At 49.5% G+C, this 19,433-nt stretch overlaps 1 protein-coding gene across 5 annotated transcripts in view; it reads left to right on the top strand.

Annotated features, from left to right (window-relative positions):
* CDC25A (cell division cycle 25A) overlaps positions 1-19,433 on the top strand; it is a 249,214-nt gene that overhangs the window by 139,127 nt on the left and 90,654 nt on the right. For all 5 annotated transcript variants that reach the window (XM_086941056.1, XM_086941057.1, XM_086941055.1 and 2 more), the window contains exon 16: positions 10,168-10,279. In XM_086941056.1, coding sequence (XP_086797182.1) covers positions 10,168-10,279 — 112 coding nt within the window. The remainder of the gene's footprint in view (positions 1-10,167; positions 10,280-19,433) is intronic.

Below are 19,433 nucleotides of genomic sequence, written 5' to 3'. Positions count from 1 at the left end.
TCCGCCTTGGTGAGATGTGTCTCCTGCAGCAGCGCTATTTGCACCCCTCTACGCACTAGATAAGCGTGAACCTTGTGACGTCTGGACATAGTGTGGAGCCCCCGCACATTCCAAGTGATGCATTTTACATTAGCGATCTCAGCCATTGTTCCACATAGTCGTTCCCGGGCTCTCCCAACAACGCTCAAACAAAAAACAAGCAACAATCGAGTCAACACTAATGGCGGCCATCCCCCCCAACAACAACCCAACACCCGTCTGAAACAAACTCCTCCCCACCCACCCCAGAACAGGACCCAAATAGCACCATCTAGTTCCCATCCAAACCATGTCCCCGGAAACCCCCCGTTCCCCGACTAATCCTGCGGTCGCCACCGCAGGGAAGCCTTAAGGGCTAGGTGCGGGCCGGGCGCCAGTAATGGGCCATCGAGTCTCGGTCTACCGAGACTAAGTCGAGCCCCAAGTCAAAAGTGTCAGCCAGATCAGGGCCCCCCAACCCCACCAATGGGTCATGACATTAACCACATCCTTCACATCCCCCCCGGCAAACCTCCGCCCAAATGGAATCAGCTCACCCGAGTTCACCCCTGCCCATCCAGCATGCCCTCAGCCGAGTCCGGAGTAACCACTGGCAAGTGAACACTATCAGTCTCTGATTCCTCCGTGTCCGTATGAGCCCCCTCGCCGCCCGGTTCCGATTCTTCAACAATGGGGCCGCCTTGTGAACCAGACAGGTTAGAAACCATTTCCAGCACTCCTCGCCGCTCCGCCATAGTCTCTACAGTCAAAGGCTTGCCCGGTTTGCCGCCGCGGCTCCGAAGTCTCTTGGAACGTCGTTGCCGTCCGGGTTCCGTAGTAGACTGGGAGGAAGAGCCGAAACCATCCTTGCCAGCCCTATATAGTTCGAGCCAAGTACAGACGTCCTCCGGGGTATCAAAGAACTGGGTCTTATCGTCAAGGATAATGCGGAGCCTCGCAGGAAAGAGGAGCGAGTATTGAATACCCTCGCTCCGAACTTCGCGCTTGACCGCTAGGAAAGAGGTCCGCTTTCGTTGGGTCTCAAAAGTATAGTCTGGAAAAATGTTCACCTGGCTATTCTCCACCTGATAAGGGCCATTGTGCCTGGCAGTGTTGAGGAGCAGGTCCCTGTCCCGAAAATGCAGTAAGCGCGCCACCACCGGGCGTGGGGAGCGACCTTGTTGCGGTGGCCTCGCCGGCACTCTGTGTGCACGTTCCAGGGTATAGAAGGAGGACAGACCTTCCGGGGCCCCAACGTTCCGGAGCCAAGCTTCTAGATAGGCCACCATGTCGCCATCTTCGATCTTTTCCGGTAGGCCCACCACACGAATATTGTTTAGTCTGTTACGCCCTTCAGCATCCTCTGCCCGTCTCTCCAAGGCATCAATCCGGGACAGGGCATCCCTCATCGTCGCGGCCAGAGTCTTCTGTGCCGGCTCCAGGACCTTCACTAAGCTCTCCACCTCTTTGACTCTGTCCGAGAGCTTACCGTGGTCTGCCCTGAGGAGGCCCAAACTCGTCGCAACCTGGGCGATGTCTTGCTGTAGGGCAGATCGCGTATTTGCGATCGCCTCCAGGACCCGGTCGAATTGCTGCTGTAGGTGGGGACCACCAGAGCACTCCGGGTCAACTCGATCATCCTTGTCCGGTGCCTCCGTGTCCGAGGCGGCCGGGGTAGTTCCTTTAGGCCCCCTTGGTTTACCCATGGCGGATGTGCCTCGCGGGAGAAAGCTCGGCAGGCTCTCCACCAAGTGTGGGCGTCGGCTGTAGTTCCCCTGGTGTGTGGTCGTATTGAAGTGGGCCTTCGATCGTCCTCGCCAAGTCCTACCACTTCTCCGATCTTTCGGGATGTACCACCGCTGAGACCCCGGAGGCCACCAAGGGGGAGGTAGGGGTGATCGGCGCCGACTGAGGTAGGCCCGTCGGGTCGAGGAAGACCTCGAATTATGATCACCAGTGCGGTCGGAATCCCTATGGTGCCAAGTCGCCGTGCCGCCCATAAAGTTCTAAAGGATCCGGCGAAGTCAGGTGCGCGGCGGGAGGCAGCCGATCGTTTCGAGTGGTATTGTCGTTCCGCTCAGGGCCTCCGGCCGTCCGTGACCAGCCTGCGCCGAGAAAAGCAACTAACAAGCAGTCCAGGGATGACCACAGTGTCCAGACACTCCCTAACCGTCAGCCGGACGGTCGCTTCTCGGGAAGATGAGACGTGGAGAAGAGTCATGCAGTTCTGAGAAGCTTCTCCGGGCCAGGGGTCCCGGCAAAGCTATCGAGAGGGTCCAGGCGCCATCTTGGGCTCCGCTCCGTTTCCTCCGCAACTTCGCTTTTTCGTCAGAGCAACCAGTTTTCGGGTGTCTCCGGGTGCCTCACCAGGTCGGCCTCAACACGATCTTCGATTTGTGGGGGTCGGGGTGCCCCAAAATCCTCGATCTGCAGGATAAAAGCGGGCTCAGTCCCGGAGCTGAGCTCTCAGGCGACCATCGCCATCGGCGTCCAAGCCACGCCCCCAGGGATGGGGAGCTCATGTACTCCACTACACAGTGCAGGGACTATGGACAGCACAGCAGAAAAAGATGCACATCAACCTTCTGGAACTGATGGCTATCTTCATGGCAATGAAAGCATTCAAAGTACATTTGTGCAACAAGGTAGTGTTGATCTGGACGGACAACATGACGGCCATGTACTACATACAGAAACAGGGAGGTACACACTCTCCACAGTTGTCTTATCTGGCTCAGAGCATGTGGAAGTGGGCCATTCAGAGGAACATCTTCCTCATGACAGAACACCTCCCAGGCAAGGACAATCAGATGGCGGACCTGCTCAGCAGGCACAGCCACCAGATGCACGAGTGGGAGATACATCCATCAGTACTCCAACCGTACTTCCAGCAGTGGGGTCATCCAGAGATAGACCTATTCGCCACAAGGGAAAACGCAAAATGCCAAAGCTTTGCCGCCAGGTTCCCACAGTCGCAGGGGAATGCGATATGGATGAACTGGTCAGGCATATTTGCGTACGCTTTTCCCCCAGCACCGCTAATACCGCTAGTGGCACGCAAACTGAGGCAACACTGGACACTCGTCCTGGTTGCATGCAGCATCCAGATCTGCAACAGCTCAACCTGGCGATCTGGCTCCTGAGGTCTTAGAATTTGGCTACCTTAACCTGCCTCCTGACTGTATGGATATCATAAGGGAGGCAAGAAGGCCCACAACTACAGCATGCTATGCGGCGAAATGGAAGCGATTTGTCATTTTTATTGTGCCAACAACGACATTAATCCGCTAGATGCATCTACTCATAACATCTGTCATCTATTACATCTATACAAATGCAACCTGGCCTATGCTTCCATACGTATACATTTATCCGCAATAGCAGCTTATCTCCAAAACAGGCAGCATCTCTCACTTTTCAGAGTGCCTGCCATCAAAGCTTTTCTGCAAGGGCTCAAACGAGTTATTCCTTCCAGACACCCACCGGCACCTGTATGGAACCTCAATGTGGTCCTTACCAGGCTGATGGGCCCACCTTTTGAGCCTCCACACTCATGCGAGATACAATTCTTAACGTGGAAAGTGGCTTTCCTAATAGCAATCACATCGCTACGACGAGTTAGTGAACTTCAAGCACTAACTATCCAAGAGCCATTCATACAGATTCACTCCAACAGGGTGGTCCTACGCACTAACCCTAAGTTTCTGCCTAAAGTAGTTTCACAGTTCCATATGAATCAAACTATAGAACTGCCAGTGTTCTTTCAAAATCCAGATTCAGCGCCAGAGAGAATGCTCCACATACTAGACGTCGAAAGAGCTCTAATGTACTACATAGATAGGACAAAAGATTTCAGGAAGACAAAACAACTGTTTGTTGCCTTTACACCACAACACAAAGGCAACCCCATTTCAAAGGCCGGTATAGCCAGGTGGATCGTTAAGTGCATACAGATTTGCTATCAAAAGGCTAAACGCACATTAACGATACCCCCAAAGGCCCACTCAACACGAAAGTTAGGGACATCCATGGCTTTCCTTGGAAACATTCCTTTAGAGGAAATCTGTAGAGCAGCCACATGGTCTACCATACACACATTTACCAAACACTACTGCGTAGATGTGCACTCCAAACAGCAGGCAGCTGTAGGACAGGCTGTTCTAAAAATACTTTTTCAGACTGTTGCAGCTGGCACGGGCAGCCGCCGTTAATAGAGGGACAGATATGAATTCAGCAGCCCACATGCCTCGAACCGAATATGCTACTTACCAGTATGCATCTGTTCTTGGAATGTAGGGCTGCTGACATTCATATAGCCGGCCCTCCTCCCCGGCGCCTGTAGCGGATGCAGCACTCAGAATTACTCTTAGCATGGTCATCACTTACTGTACTACACTCCATCTCTGCCACAATGGCGAAAAACAATCGGAGGATGCCCATGCGCACTGTAGTCCAGGGGAGGAGCCACCTATCTCGTGATACTTCGAAGACTCTTCCAGGACAACAATGTGCAATCATCCGGACCCAACACTAGGCGACGATCTATGCACAGATATGAATGTCAGCAGCCCTACATGCCAAGAACAGATGCATACTGGTAAGTAGCATATTCGGTTCACGGTAGGCCACAAGCATTTTCAGTTTACCCTTCTCCCCTTTGGACTTACCAGCACCCCTTGGATGCTCACGAAAGTTATGTTGGTGGTCGCAGCTCATCTGCGCAGATCAGGGGTTCCAGTCTTCCCCTATCTCGACGACTGGCTGTTGAAGGCGGGCTGGCCCCAGGCTGTTGTCTACCACCTCCAGCATGCACTGAAGTCCACTATGAACGTGCTGAAGTTGCACCGGACTCCCTCTCAGAAGCTCCTTTTCATTGGAGCAGTTCTGGATACAGCACAGTTTGGTGCCTATCCTCCCGAGCAGTGCGTCCAGGATAGTTAGGCTATACCCATGTTTCATCCTCTATACCGGATTTCGGTGAGAATGACTGAGGTTGTTGGGCCTCATGGCCTCCTTCATCCTGCTGGTGGATCATGCCAGATGGCATATGCGGTTCCTGCAGTGGGACCTGAAGTGGGACCTGAAGTTCTAGTGAGCGCAGCATATGGGGAATCATTTGGATGTCCAGATCTGAGGGGACTTCGAGTCAGTTGCAGTGGTGGCTCACGAACCAAGAATGGGTCGACTGCAGATCCCTCTTCCTTCCCCAACCAGAGTTCAGTGTTGACAGATGCATCACTCCTGGGATGGTGCGGCCACATGGGGGAGGCGGAGATCAGGGGTTTCTGGTCTGCAGAGTCCGGTCTCCACATCAACCTTCTGGAGCTTTGGGCGATCAGTCTTGTGTGAGAAAGTGCCATCTTTCTTGCATTGGTATGCCCCCACTTTTTTCTGAACTGCTGATGTGCTTTGACTGAGTGTGCCCTGGGCTCCTGCCAACCAGGTGCCCAGGGCCTGTGTTTCTTCCCTAAAACTGTGTTGAAACTAAAATACAATTGGCATCTCTGGCCACCTATCAGCCCCTAGTAAATGGTACCCAGGGCATTGTGACCAGAGAAGACCCCTAAGGGCTGCAGCACTTATTGTGCCACCCTTAGGGGCCCTGTACCCTGACACCCACACACTGCTTTTGCAGGCTGAGTGTCTAAGTACAGAACTAAACAGTCGACATGGCACACATCCCTGTGTTCCCTATCTCACAGTGAAAACAAGGTGAAAAATTACCTAAGATATAAATGGTCATTTAATTATATAAAGGCAAAACAAATGGAAAATTAATTATTTTCTAAAAGAACCCTCACTCACCCTAGAGGTGACATGCTTCATCATGGGGTTCGGTCACAGGGGGGCTGACTATCCCCACCTGTGTGCTACCACGCCTGCAAGTGCAGCGGAGCTGGTATGTGTGAAAGTAGTGATCAGTGAAAAAGGTGTATGTTTAAAAGATCACAACTGTGCCTTAAACTTTATTAGGGGCCAGTTGTTCACATTAAAAACTGTGTGGTCGCTGGATTTTTTTATTTTTATCCAGGGATCTCAAAAAGTGACCAGTCACTTTTTGAGATCCCTGGATAAAAATTTAAAAATCACTGACACTAGATACGACCTGTGTAAGTTATAGTTGGTACATGAAACTATGACCAACTGTCCAAATTCCACTCTAGTATTACAAATAATTTGTGGATTATTTTGCAACGAGGTTTTTCTTATGTGACTGTTGCTTTCTTGAGTAAACAATGAAATCCTAATTTTGTAAAAAAAAACACAGATAAAATGTAGTAAATGGTGAATGTAGTAAATGGTGTGTTTGTAGGAGTAGCGTTGTATAACATGTTTTTATGGTGGTATTCCTTTCAGTCATGCTATGTATATCTTATTTTGTGTATTTTTATTTCAGATATTGTATTTGTGGGATACTATTATTTTAATCCTGAAGAAGGTTTTTGGCTTTGAACATTTACATGCCTTAACCGAAACGTGTCAATGCAATTGTTTGGGTGGAGAAACACTAAGCCTTTGAGAAAAAATATTCCAAAAATTGTGAAACTGAATTTTTAATTTGGAGTAGGAACCATCAATCAATTTATACTAGTGATTTCTTCCCCCCATTTTAATTGGAATTATTTTCCTAGTGTGTTGTCCCATGTTTTGTACAATGAACTTTTGATGTGTTACAATGTTTTGTTTTTAATTTTTGCTTTTTAATCTACCAAAATAAAATGTACATTTTTGTATGACTGTTTCATGTTGATCATTAGCTGCTCCTAGTCTATATGAGTGCATGTATTTTATGTATGCTTAGTGCTAAACTGTGGTTCACTTATAAGTTCACCCAAAGGGGAAAACTTTATTGACAGTTTGTCTTCTGGTACCCTACTCCTTTGGGTTGGTTTGGGTCCCTCTCTTTTATTAAAGACCTGGGCAATTGGAGCAGACTCTTCATACATTTCTCACATTTGGTGCATTTGATCAGCAACAGCGGGCATTATCAAAAAGTATAGAGCCCCAGACCAGGATCCACTTTTTCTGAGGTTTGATTCTCCACCGGACTTGTAGTGGCGGCAACGAGAAGCCCACACAGGGGTGTCCTCCTCTACAGTCTCACCCGACAAAGACAGCAAGTTAATGGACTCCTTTGGGAAGAGGATGTGTAGCACCTCAGCCTTGTATATCAAGGCCTCGAACGCCTCTGCACTCCTGAAAAAAATGTGACCAATCACTACAGAACTCCCTCAAGATTAACTGAAAAATGACCAAAAGATGATCAGCATAATTTCGAGAAGATCCTAAAGAAAGTAGGACTGGTAGCTAACCAGGTCAAAAGTGCAGCAGCAGAGTCTGATCTGGCAGACCATGATTATTTGCTTGTCATCTGCGCTAGACCCTCCTCTTGGCTGTGACTCAAGGGTCTAAAACCTGAGGCCCAACACAGGATTCTGAATCTGCCCTTCAACTGAACTCTGCTTTTTGGCACTCATACCGATGATGGATGAAGTCTGAGCTTGACACCCTGAAGGCATTGGACCTGTAGAAACGTTAAGACTGAAGACACCAATACAGTCCTTATGACAGTCACCAGTTCCAACCGAGGTTTCAAACCCCTCACTGGTCGTCCCAACCACACCATTAGTCTAGATGCAACTATCGGTACCGACCAGGATGGGGACTAGGGGCAGTCTGAGCAGGCCCAGAGCAAGCAGAAGAGCCCACTGGAGCCAAAGAAAACCCTCAAGATGACCCAGAGGCACAGGAGTCGCAAGAGTACTTCCAGCAGCCAAAGGATGAAGGCCCACGGTGCAAAAGATGCAGTGCAGGTCAAGATCTTGGCTGAAGGAGATGCTTGACACTGGAGCTTTTTGGAGCCTGAAGATCTCTGGGGGAGAGTCAACATGCCTTGGCAACGGCAAGTCAACGCAGTGCACATGGGTACTGATCCAGCGGTTCCGACGAGGGATAGACTTCCAACTTGCTAGGAAGACAGTGCATGCCTTGAGAGAGTGGCAGAACCACCACCTGTGTTGCTGAACCTTTCGGAGTCCGTAGGAGCTCAGGTACAGCAGACCAGTCAGCTTTGTTGCAGTGACTGCAGATGCAGGGACGTGACTCCTTCACTCCAAAGGAGATTCCTTTGGGTGTCTTGGATGTCCACAGGCCTTCTGAAAAACCTGTATGGAGCACAGAAGTGCACGACAATGAGACGAGGAGGAGCCAGAGTCTTCCCAGTTGCAGTCTCAGTTCCCAGATGGTCGAAGTTGAAGTGGTATTGGATCTCAATCTTGTCCCATGACTAATCTTCGGACCCACCCACATATAAGCCCTTAAGTACCCTAAGGAAAGGGTTGGAATGATTCAGGAGTCCCTCCCAGAGGAGGGACTGTACAGTCGAGAGGATAATCCCATGTCCTTTGTCCAGTTTCGCGCCAGAGCAGGAGCCAACGGCTCCCAGAATTGGAATATGCAAGAAGGGTATCAAATGTGCCCTTCAAGCAGTTTTAGTGGCCCTGGCAAACGCCCACCACCCTGTCCCAGTACACTAAACCCTGTCTAGGAGGTGGTCACGCCTCCCTGTGACAGGATAACTATTTTCCTGCCTTCCCCTACTCGAGCTTGGCTCTGCTGCAGGAGGGCAGAATAGTCTCCGGTCGGCAGCAGCCATTGTTTGCTGTCTGGTTATAGAAGACTTTGTACCGCGAGCACTGAGGGCATCCCAGAGGAGCTTTACAGTGCATGGAATCCTACCTCCCACACCATTAATTATGCGGGGGTATGATTTCAAACATGACTGGGTTTGTTACAGCCAGTTTAGAGATAGCCATCGCTTAATGATGCATTGCCACTCTATGTATCTTAATGGCTGGTGCACTACATCCCGGGAGAATGGATGCCGAAGGTTGTAGGGGTGCCTCGTTCATGCAGTGTCACCCTCACACTTGAAACCGAGCACCTGTCCTTCAGGATTGCTTTACGGGTAACTTATAGGTTCAAAGAAAACTTAAATGTCGTAAGTGGTGCTAGCACCAGCTTACACATGCTGCAAAGGCAGGCCTGTAGTCCCAATTAGTGGTCTCTCATGGGGGACATAATACATGCTTCAGCCTATGGGATACCCCCGGTGTACCTACGCCTTGGGTGACTTAGTACCATATATTAGGGACTGATAAGTGTACACCAGTAGCCAATCTGCCGTTTACCCAAGTACTCACCATGTCCAATTCAGGGAGAAGCACTGAGACTGGGGTCCTGATTTGCAGGATGCCAATCAGACTAGTCAGTATAACATGACACCAGAAACAAGTTGGGTGACCATGAAAGCAGATCCTACTTTCCTACAGTACTCTAGAGTCAATGTTGCATCAAAAGCCAGGCAAAAAGTTGGGGTACTGCAACAGACTCATTTTCTCAGACTCTAACTGCAGATTACTCAACCACCAGCCCATCTCACTTTTTTGTGTAATGAACTCATGCAGCCAATTAATAAATTCCCAAAATTAGAGAGCTACACATTGGTATATTCAGATTATTACGAGCTCTGTGTCCAACTCTTTTGACAAAGGTTAGAAAGGAGCTGACATCAATGTGTGGCAATTTTACAAATATAGCTGCCCCGGCCTCACCTCCAGGGTAGTACTTATCAGATGCGGAGCTGCAGGGCTATGCCTAACGCCGTGCAGGGGAGTTGCTCTGAGAATCTTCTAGATCCAGTCTGGCACTTGACGAAATTCTCAAGGTGAGGCATCTACCGTTAGTCTCCAGAAGAGAAGTAGTTATAAAGGTAAGTATCTTGAAGCGTTTTACACTGTACAATTTGCTACAATTTATACTTCACCAAGACTCCAAGCCATTGCAAATATACTGTCCTTGAGTAGACCTCAAATCTGTTATTGCTGGCACATCTCAATTTCGACCCCACATTTTTTAGTGAGATTTAATTCAAAGTAATAGATTAACAAGCAAGGTTTGTAATTTCTTTTCAATCCTCATCCTGACCCATTATTAAATGTATAGCAAATAAGTGTACATTTTGTATCCTGTTATTTAACATTTCTGCTGTAGCTCTGTTTCAGGATGTTAACCTGCTCTGAGCATTTGTAATGCATTGCACAAGTGCATAGACTAACCTTTTAGTTCTAATCTCCCCCTTAACCCCAGGTGCCGATTTGTACGGGAAAAAGACAGAGAAAAAAATGACTATCCAGCACTGAGTTACCCTGAGCTCTATGTCCTAAAGGGTGGCTACAAGGACTTCTTTTTGAAGTGTCGGGTAAGACTTTATTGTAAAACCTAATCAAAGCAAAGTTGCAGCACTCTGATTGCCTTAACACATTGTTGATGTAGTGGATACTGATCTTAATTCAGATCTTGAATTGATTGGACTGCATTTATTGTTCTTTGCCCAACAAATCCCATGTTGCATCGACACACCAGACTTTTATCTTTGCCAGCAAATTCCCTTTGTCCCCATTATCCCTGTCCCTTTGCATGACTACCATAAAACAGCCTTACCAGCTACTATCCTTCTTTGCTCTCTGCCTGGCGCGTTTGTTTGCTATTTTGTAATAAATAATTCACGCTTACGGAGTTGGGCTCAAGACTGCGTTTTGAAAACACACAAAGGCATTGTGGAAATTTTGGTGAGGATTGCTACCTCGCTTGAACCTGCCACAGAGAAAGCGGCAGTATATGTGTATATGTATATGTATATATATATATATATATATATATATATATATATATATATATATATATATATATATATGAGTGTATGTATGTGTATATATGTATATCTATATACTACTATTATAAAGAGAGAACACAAACCTTTTGGCAAGGTAAACTCTGGAACCACAGCGCCAATCCACACACCCAATACATTGTTGTAATCCTCAGTGTGTGCAGATGGACAAGGGCTATGGAAAATTTAAAAAACGTAAATTTAAACATATAACTTAAAAAAAAAAGTAGTGCCCTGAAAGTAGCGCCAGCCGCGACGCTGACTGCCACGACGTAGCGCTGGCCGCAACGTACGTGATGACAAGGACCGGCGGTGAAGTGAGCTCTGGGAGGAGCGGTGGCTCAGGTAAGGCTCTGGGACACGGGACGGGAGGGAGCCGGTGCGGGAGGTTGGCCCGGAACAACTGCGGTAAGGCTCAGGGTCTAGGGGCAGCATTTCAAGCTTGCGAGGAGGAGTGGCGGTGAAGTGAGGAGCTCGGGGAGGAGCGGCGGCTCAGGTAAGGCTCTGGGACACGGGACGGGAGGGAGCCGGTGCGGGAGGTTGGCCCGGAACAACTGCGGTAAGGCTCGGGGTCTGGGGGCAGCATTTCAGGCTTGCGAGGAGGAGCAGCGGTGAAGTGAGGAGCTCGGGGAGGAGCGGCGGCTCAGGTAAGGCTCTGGGACACAGGACGGGAGGGAGCCGGTGAGGGAGGTTGGCCCGGAACAACTGCGGTAAGGCTCAGGGTCTGGGGGCAGCATTTGAGGCTTGCGTGCACTCCCGCCCCTTCCCGCCACGACATTGTCCGGGACACAGACAATGTCGTGGCGGGCGGGGGCGGGAGTGCACGCAAGCCTGAAATGCTGCCCCCAGCCTCCTTCTGCCCCGGGCAACGCTGGGGCGGGCTGCTAGTGTGTGTGTGTGTGTGTGTATATGTATGTATGTATATATATATATATATGTATATGTATATATATATATATATCTATCGAAGCTAGTAACAGGAGACGGACCACAGGATCTGGCCATAAGATGAATTATTGGCACAGGAAAACAGCTATGACGCGTTTCGGGCTACGAGAGCCCTTGATCACATGCAGAGCGTTTACATTTTTTGTCATTTGTATGCAGTGAAAACAAGTGCCCGGCCTCCCTGACATCACTTTCCCGGTCACATGGAAGAGGTACTGTTGCCAATGGATTTAGAACAAATATTTGTAAAAAAAAGTTGGTTGTTTGCAACAAATAAATACCCCTTTGCAATTATAAAAACAATAACATTGCCTCTATAAAAAACGCGATTTACATTGCGCAATCCACTAGATATGCGGCCCCCTCTGTCAAGAGATACACATACACCAAAATATTAATATAATCGCATCAATGCTTATTTTTAAAAAAACGGTGACTGTACTCTTGACGATGCCACACCCTTCGGCATGTATCACAAATAAGCTCAGTATGTTATGAGAGGATAAATCCTTAGTCTAACAGGCATCTCTATATATGTAGACATCCTTCAACTAGCTTATTGTGAAACCAGGGAGGAACTAGTATCCACACCAAACATACATTTATGTGCAAATATTTAAAAACAGCTCTGCTAAAATGTGCTGGAAGCTGTGCAAAACAGTGCAGATAATCGATACATAAAGTGCAAAAGTATTTGATAAATAAATCTGTATAAATATGTTCACGACCACGCACCAGGAAGCAGACATGGACCAGAGTATCAGGATGCCTTTCCGTTTATTCAGCTGTCGCCATAACGTTTCGGCCGAAGCCTTGATCACATGACAGCGCATCAGAGCTAATAGTGAGTATTTAAAGTGCAAGTGCTACATACTGATTGGGTCATTATATAAGTAAACAGTGAAGAAAGACTTTAACTTATCACATTACATTTCGGCACCAGATAGTTGTGCAAAGTACAAATGAATAAATAACATCATGTACTGATGATTTCATCATATTTCATTGAACACAATGCCGGGTTAAATCCCAAAAAACAATAATAAAAATTCTGGGCTAAATCCCCAACGGGCCACAAAGTGCCCATCTCTTTACTAATGTAATGGATCTTAATGACCACCATCAGATAGGCTAAACGGAACTATGTGCAAAAAGTGATAACCCAAAAGTAATGTTCTAATTTCAAAATACATAAAAAAATCGGATTGAGTCTGACTGAGCCCAGTCTCATTAATCACGTACGGTAATAAGGTGCTGTTTATACATAATTGCCCCACTGCTTTAATCTAAATAGGTCTAAACAGATCCCTGTAGGACTTCAAGAGAACCATTAAAACGTATATACTTTCTATCATATGTAGAGATGTTTTAGACCTATTCCCTAATTTCATAATGTTTATACAATAGAAGGAGAAAAACATAAATAAATAAATAAACATGGAAATTCTTGTCACCTGCCCTTCCTCAATACTTGATCAATTCACTCCAATACTCATTAATGAAAAATTCAGCTCACAATCAGAGTAGGCCAAACCAAATACCCAAAGAGATAAGAATCACATTGCTATCAGTTTGCAGTATACCACATTTTCTGTACCCGTATTTACAATAAATAAACATTAAAATCCAGGATTAATATTTAACCCCTTAAGCGCTGCCGTCGGCCAACGGTCGTCGCGAGCGCTACCTCCCCAGTGCTGCGCACGACCGTTGGCCGACGGGCCAGCGCTCGTTATTCGAACGTTCAGCACTGGGTGCTGAACGTTCGCAGATAAAGTGTTAAGATAATAAATACTAGAAACTTTTAAAAATCCTTTAAAAGAGAAACAATTGATACATATGAGTGAACTCCTACTTTCAGGGTACTTATGGGGGTGTCACCTTACTTGCTAACAGGTCCTAATATAAACAAGTAAAAAGATCTTCAGTGAGATTCAATCCCCCAGGCTGCTTACTGTTAAATCTCAGGATATAATTAGTTTCAAGTTTGCATAATTTGGCCTCTGTTGCCCCTAGTCTGCTTGATAAAACTGTGTCAACCACATAATACGTTAATTCCTTGTGGTTACTATGATGTAACAGCTTAAAGTGGCGCACCACCGGGTAGGTGTTGTCCTGAGATGATATTGCCCTAAGATGCTGCAGTATCAGTTTGTGAACGGGGAGCTCTGTGCTCCCTGTGAGAAGTTGGCCTGATATATGATGCTCACCAGTTCTAGTGATCACCTTGTATCAGTCCAAACAACCCTTATGGTGATTGGTTGTAAAGTCAACCTTGTAGACCAGCTATCCTAATGGTAGCATGGACAAAGCAGTCTTAGGCTAAACTCTTTTAGCATGTGAAGCCAGCTGTTTTACCACACATAAGCCCTTGAATACCAAATGAAAGGACACCACACAGGTTGTTAGGAAAATAAACAATATATTTATTACTAACAAAACTCCTCTGAACTGTTTGAGATCAGCGGGCTAAGCACATGACAAGACTCTTAAGAAAAATACGTTAAGTTGCACAAATTACAATGGTGCCCTAGGGGCACGACAAACCATATACTAAGTAAATGGTATAAGGAAATCGATAGAACGAATGGAGCTGTCCAGAGGCTGTAGGATCGCTGGGACTACACTACCCTAACTTTAGGTTAAGTAGCAGGAGGCCCACGGGACGCGTGTGCAGAGTGTCAACTCACACGCGAGATGCGGGACAAAGTCAATGGACAGTACAAATTACGAAAAGGTAAGTAAAAGACAGTTCCGACTAGCTAAGACTAAAACTACTGGATAACTGGACACTAGGAGAGTCAATCTACCCTTGAGCACCGAAATGCTCTCATTACCTCACCCACGGGCTGCGGGTGCATAGGTGTGAAAGTGTCGGGTTTCCGCGTCGAAGTCTATGGAGCCTTGAAGAAAGATGCTGCAGGCGACCAGGAGGAAGCTGTCCGGAGCGATCCAAGGGTGGATCGAGGAAGATGAGGACCTGAAAGCAGAGGGGACAATGTTCAAAGCCACTAGCCAGTGACCGGAGTGGAACCAGGAAGGAACCAGATGCTGTTGTCGCGATCAGGTGAAGAGTGGACGCTTGACTCTGCAGCCATGTGAATCAGGAGGTGTCTTCGACGACCAGGATGGAGGCACGAGCTGTCCCACGCAGGCTCTCGCTGTCGGCAGTGTTGGTTCCGGATTCGGCGTCAACAGGCCTTGGCAAAGGCAACCCACGCGGTGAGTGGAAAAGGCGTCTGGTGCGGACCAGGGGGGTCCGGGTGCTTCTCCTTTGCAGGGAAGCAAGGGCCAGTCTGGAGCAACCAGACCAGCGATGTAGATTTCGTGGATCGTCGTCTAACAGGTCACTAGCCAGCCGGCAAGTGACCAGACAACGCGTCGAGCAGCAATCAAGTAAAAGGGCCACACGCAGATCTCGTGGATGCTGGAGGGCTGATCTTCTGTGCAGGAGCTGCTCGGGGCTGGGGCTTCTCAATCCCCAAAGCACTTTCTCGAGGATGCCTCTGAAGTCGTGCTGGAAGCGAAGTGCAGTTTCTTCAAGATGGCCGGTCCCACGTGTCTCGTCTCACCCACGGATCTCAGCTGTGCTGCAGATGTAGGTAGAGGTCGGAGAGGTCTGGAAGTCCGGATCTCGTCGGGCTCTGAAGTCTGGTTCCAGGCAGGAAGGACGACAAAGTGAACCGCTAGGACGCTTGATGGTGCCTGCTTGTGCAGGCTGGTCACTCCTTGGCCACAAGGGAGATTTCTTCAGTCTTCTGTGGAGCAGAACGTCGAAGTCCAGAGTTTCTTCTTGTAGTTTCAAATCAGGATTAATCTAATCTGGAATGGGACCAGCGCCTACCTTTATTCTCCTAAAGGGGGCTGTACTATGACTAGGTCCCTCCTATGGGTGGGACCAGGAAAGGGGGTGGTTACACCCCCTATCCTTTGTCTGGTTTCGCACCAGAGCTGGGGCTGGAGTGCCCCAGCAACTGGTTTGAACCGGGGTATGCACAGGGACACCTTTTGTGCCCCAGGCATGTCTCATTCCTTTCAGCCTGTCCTACCTAATACACAAACTCCTGTCTGGGGTGGTGCTAGCACCTCCCAAGGCAGGAAATCCTTTGTCCAAGCCTACCTCGCTGGAAGGACTCCCAGCAGCAGGAGGTCAGACTTGTGTCTGTGGTGGCAGCATCCATTTTGTGATGCTGAGGCTCGAGTTAACTTTAACCGGGGTTCACAGTTACATACATGTTGTGCCCCTCTAGAAGGGTGGAATGCTGCCCCCGTCGGCAGAATTGGCGAGGGGGTAGTATTCCAATTCGTATGACACCTTACTCGACATGTTTTGATAATGCTATCCCAAAGTTAGCAATAACCGCGAGGATTATAATGCACTTAAGAGTATATGGTACGCGTTATCATGGAAACAGCTAAAGGACTTGGTTCCGAAAGCTGCAGACAGGCTCAGCTCATGCCAGAGCACTATCACACATAATTCCAAGCACTCTGCCTCCAGGATTGTTAAGGCCTGCCATAAGAGTGACTGATAGGAGGATATGTGTCCATTTTAGGGTTAGATATAGGTATACTATACCTAAAGCAAAGGGTGATTACACCACCTTCCCCCAGCTGATTGATCAGCCAGTTGTGTCAGATTTGGATGGCCAGCCAGGGGTGGCATAATACATGCTGCAGCCCCTGGTAGGCCCTGGGTGCACCTATGCCCTGGGTACCTAAGGTACACTGTACAGGGGCTGATAAGGGGACTCAGTATCCAATTAGATATGTACCTAGAGTACATGGAATCCATTTTACAGAGAGAGCAGTGGGCCTGGGGTCCTGAAGAGCAGGGTCCCAGGTCAACTAAGTCGAAAAACCAGCTAAACACCAGCCAAAATTTTAAGGGCAACCATAGTCAGATATCCACCTTCCTACACTCCCCACATATCTGAGCCCGCAAGGCCATTCCAGGACGTAAACTGCAAACTCAGTTTTGATCTGATGGTCACTATCACTAAATCTGACTCCGGACGGTGCCTTGGAATGTCTGGTTTCAAGCCTTGCGGGGATTGCGACCGACTGATGTCGATCACTGACCCTCACCATCGGTGTCTCCACTGTCTTGGCGTCTACCACGACGACAAGACCTGCCCCGACTGCCCGGCCCTGACTTCGAAAGCTAGGCGGGAGCGGTCCCGTAAGCGACTCAAACTCCGGCAGTCAGCCCGCGCCGCGAGAGGTCCTGGTCCCACAGGAGGTCGAGGGACAAGTCGCGGGGTCGGAGCCATCACAACTCCTCCGGGTCGAAGTAGTCGTCAGCGAAGCACAAGAAGTCGAAGAGACGTCGTCGCCCTTCTGACTTACAGGTTAATAATTTACTGATCTGATGGTCACTATCACTAAATCTGAAAGACACGTTAGTGATAGATTCCTTACCTTAGAATATCCCCAGGCGTCAGACTGGATCCGGAAATTTTTGCGTAGCAGTACCCTTGCGCGTCGGTAGGGTTCGTCTGCGGCTCTGCGTCAGTCGTGGGCGCCGTGATGACTTCGTTTGAGTACTTAGACGCCGCCTCCGCGTGCTGACGTCAGTTCTTTTTTCTGCGCCAGCAAGCGCAGATCTGGAAAAAGCAGTACTTCAGTCACTTTTTGACTAGTCTTTTTTTGATCACTTTAGATATTTTTTCTCTAGTCTTGCGACTCCGGACGGTGCCTTGGAATGTCTGGTTTCAAGCCTTGCGGGGATTGCGACCGACTGATGTCGGTCACTGACCCTCACCATCGGTGTCTCCACTGTCTCGGCGTCTACCACGACGACAAGACCTGCCCCGACTGCCCGGCCCTGACTTCGAAAGCTAGGCGGGAGCGGTCCCGTAAGCGACTCAAACTCCGGCAGTCAGCCCGCGCCGCGAGAGGTCCTGGTCCCACAGGAGGTCGAGGGACAAGTCGCGGGGTCGGAGCCATCACAACTCCTCCGGGTCGAAGTAGTCGTCAGCGAAGCACAAGAAGTCGAAGAGACGTCGTCGCCCTTCTGACTACACCCCCCCCTTGAGCTCCCCGTCGCGGCCGTGAGGACTAACCTCCTCACTGAGGTCCTTAAACCGCAGTCTAGCTCGGCCGAGCCTCTTCTGCCGTTTAATGCGGCCTTGACCAACGTTCTTTTGGGCACCTTGTCACTTTTCTGGTACCCAAGAAGGGCAGAGGGGGCCTACGCCCTATCTTGGACCTACGGAACGTCAACTGCTTCCTCCGGAAGGAGAAGTTCAAAATGCTGACTCTGGCTCAGGTCTTAGCTGCCCTGGACCCAGGAGACTGGATGGTAGCGTTGGACTTGCAGGACACTTATTTCCACATCCCCGTCCTGCCGGCCCACCGGCGCTACCTGCGGTTCACGGTAGGCCACGAGCACTTCCAGTTTACCGTGCTCCCCTTCGGCCTTACCAGCGCCCCGCGGGTGTTCACGAAGGTGATGGCGGTGGTCGGAGCTCATCTGCGCTGGTTAGGGGTTCCAGTCTTCCCCTACCTCGACGACTGGTTGTTAAAGGCGGGCTCGCCCCAGACAGTCGTCCGCCACCTTCAGATGACGGCAGACATCTTGCATCAGCTGAGGTTCTCCATCAATGTGCCGAAGTCACACCTGTGTCGCTCTCAGAAGCTCCTTTTTATCGGAGCGGTTCTCGACTCGGCGCAGTTTCGGGTTTACCCACCCGAACAGCGTGTTCGGGATATACAGGCTCTGATTCCAATCTTTCAGCCTTTATCCCGAGTTTCGGTCAGGTTGACGCTGCGGCTTCTGGGGCGATGGCTTCCTGCATCCTTCTGGTGCATCACGCCCGTTGGCGGATGCGGGCTCTGCAGTGAGACCTGAAGTTTCAGTGGGCCCAGAATCAGGGCAACCTGTCCGACCATGTCCTGATCTTGGAGGGCACTGCGAGACAGCTGCAGTGGTGGCTCACGGACCGCGCTTGGGTCAGCGGCATATCACTCTCCCTTCCCCAACCGGAGCACGTAGTTGTGACAGACGCGTCCCTCCAGGGCTGGGGAGGCCACATGGGAGAGGCGGAGATCAGAGGCCTCTGGTCTCCGGCGGAGTCCCGGCTCAATATCAACCTTTTGGAGCTGCGGGCGATTAGTCTAGCACTGAAGGCATTCCTCCCCCCAGTCCGGGGGAGTGTAGTGCAGGTATTTACGGACAACACCACCGCCATGTGGTACTGCAACAAACAGGGCGGGGTGGGGTCGTGGATCCTCTGCCAGGAGGCTCTGCGCCTTTGGCAGTGGCTGGAACATCAGGGTGTGACCCTGGTGGTTCACCGCCTTGCAGGTTCCCTGAACGCCAGGGCGGACGAACTCAGCCGCCGGTGCATGATGGATCACGAAGGGCGTCTGAACTTGGACGTGGCGCAAGGCCTCTTTCAGCAGTAGGGAAAGCCTTGGTTAGATCTATTCGCCACCAAAGAGAACGCGTAATGTCATCAGTTCTGCGCGTTGGAGTTTCCAGGCGGCACTTGCTCGTAGACGCTTTTCGTCGCGAGTGGAGTTGCGGTTTGTTGCACGCCTTTCCGCCTACACCACTTCTGCCCAGAGTGCTGAAGATCAAGCGCGACCGGGCACAAGTTATCCTTGTGGCTCCGGACTGGGCACGAAGGTACTGGTATCCCGAGCTACTCAGTATGTCAGTCGATCCCCCGGTTTATCTGCCTCTTCAGGAGGACCTTCTGTCGCAGCAGCAGGGGACGGTCCTCCACCC

The sequence above is a fragment of the Lissotriton vulgaris genome, chromosome 10, assembly GCF_964263255.1.
Source record: "Lissotriton vulgaris chromosome 10, aLisVul1.2, whole genome shotgun sequence".
Classification (NCBI taxonomy): Eukaryota; Metazoa; Chordata; class Amphibia; order Caudata; family Salamandridae; genus Lissotriton; species Lissotriton vulgaris.
This window is presented reverse-complemented; position numbering and strand designations above follow the sequence as displayed.